Source organism: Phytophthora parasitica (assembly GCF_000247585.1).
Source record: "Phytophthora parasitica INRA-310 unplaced genomic scaffold supercont2.285, whole genome shotgun sequence".
Lineage (NCBI taxonomy): Eukaryota > Oomycota > Peronosporomycetes > Peronosporales > Peronosporaceae > Phytophthora > Phytophthora nicotianae.
In genome coordinates, this window is record NW_008649271.1 from 4,298 (window position 1) to 6,056 (window position 1,759).

General features: G+C 46.1%; 1 protein-coding gene across 1 annotated transcript; it reads right to left on the minus strand.

Moving 5' to 3' along the window:
• Nucleotides 1-794: 794 nt before the first annotated feature.
• Nucleotides 795-896, minus strand: PPTG_24847 (hypothetical protein; the record flags this gene model as incomplete). The annotated part of the gene is made up of 1 exon (XM_008918732.1): nt 795-896. One exon carries the CDS (start codon nt 894-896, stop codon nt 795-797), a length of 102 nt encoding a protein of 33 aa, XP_008916980.1.
• Nucleotides 897-1,759: the final 863 nt, after the last annotated feature.

The window sequence follows — 1,759 nt, forward strand, 5'->3', positions numbered from 1 at the left end:
TTCACCAGCAGCCCGGACTTCCAAAACAGCCAAGGGATAAATTTATATATATAAACAAATATTTGTAGGTAACTTATTAAGAGTCGAATCTCTTACCTCCCGTCGCTCTTCATTGGTGCATTGAGCTTTAGTTCGCATCAATATCTGCATACAAAATGCGCGGTTAAATGAGATGGGTGGAGCAGGTCGAATTTGTGGCCTCTGCTCTACGTTTCAATATTTACGACTTTTTACTTTTTTACGATTTGACTTGGAGATTACATTTTACAGCGTTGCATCATCAACCTCCATTACTTATTCAGTACCATTTTAAGAATTCGTTGGCAAATCCGATCCTTCTGGCTGCCCCTGTTCGTTGACCTTGTATGGGAGCTGCGATATCCCTACTGAGGTTCCTTCTGCGCAAATCAACTCGTGCGCAACTTATATTTGGACCAACGCTTGCGCAACTTGATCACCATGGCAAGACATTTTATTTGGAGTTACGATATATTTACAAGATATTGCTGCTTAAGCATTGCCAATCGGCGGCGCTTTTTTTTTATTGGAATCTTCAGGACCTCTGGCGTTGTATTAACTTGCTCATTTACGCGCAGTGCCTCCTCGATCACAGCCCTTGCACGGCGACGCCTGATCTGTTGTCTAACATTTGCCGGTGGTGGTGTGTGTTGCTTTTTCTGATGGGCGCACACCTACGGCGGCAGCTTCCGCATTGGTCTATCGCGCAACGGGTTCGAGTGATAGATGATGAATCTTGCTATCCAATCGAGCATGGGCCAAGCGGAGGGAACGGATCAGTTGATTTGAATGGCGTTCCGTCGCACCGTTTGCTGGGCAGCTCCTGCGGCAACGCGACTCAGCTCGGCTACGGCTTTGCAAGCGCTGACGTCGAGCATAATACCCCTCCGATTCAATAGGCGATGTGTAACGGCGGTCCAACACAACCCGTTCGACCTGGATAATAGAGATTTCAATGTCAGAAGCAGCGGTAGCCTGAAGGCCTCGTTCAGCTTGGTGGCGATTCAACCGACTCCGGGCTTGCCTTCTATTCTACACGCGCGGACATGGCGATTCTTGACGACCGGAGGCGTTGCGTGATTGGGGTCTAAGGAAAAATCAGAAATGATTGTGGCCACGGAGAGCCCAGATATTGGTTTACACCACCACAAACGCTGGAAATGACGCACCGGTGTCACTGCAAGGGTTTCAACATGTTGAAGAATCCAGCTCTAACGAAACAGACAACTCGTTAGGTAATTAACATTAAATCATAAAAGTAAATAATTAAAAGACAATTCCAGTAAAATTAGAGCCAAGTACAATAATTATATCATGAAGGAAATTCCAAAAAAAAAATCGCATTTATTCGGTGTCAGAAATCAAATCTATGATTTGCATGACACCATCATCGACGTTTGTTTCCGGTTCAACAAAATCTTCGATGAACCAAGGTTTAGGTTGGTCGTCTTCACTTTCGCTGTCGCCGTAGTCCTCGCTATCTGAAGCAAACAGCTCGAGAGCGTTCAATCTCATGCGTAAACAAGAAATTGTATCGTGAGCTTGGTCCAACTTAGCACGGAGGTCCTCAATCTCTGGTAGAGCGTAAGTCTAAGTACTCGTTGTCAAGTCGCGGGTGCGGCGAAGCACTATGGGCCAAAAGAAGTAAAATGATTTGTGTGTGTGTGTGTGTGGGGGGGGGGGGTTAAAAGTGCTAAACTAAGGTCCGCCCCCAAGTTTTAATAGTACATCTCCAGACGCG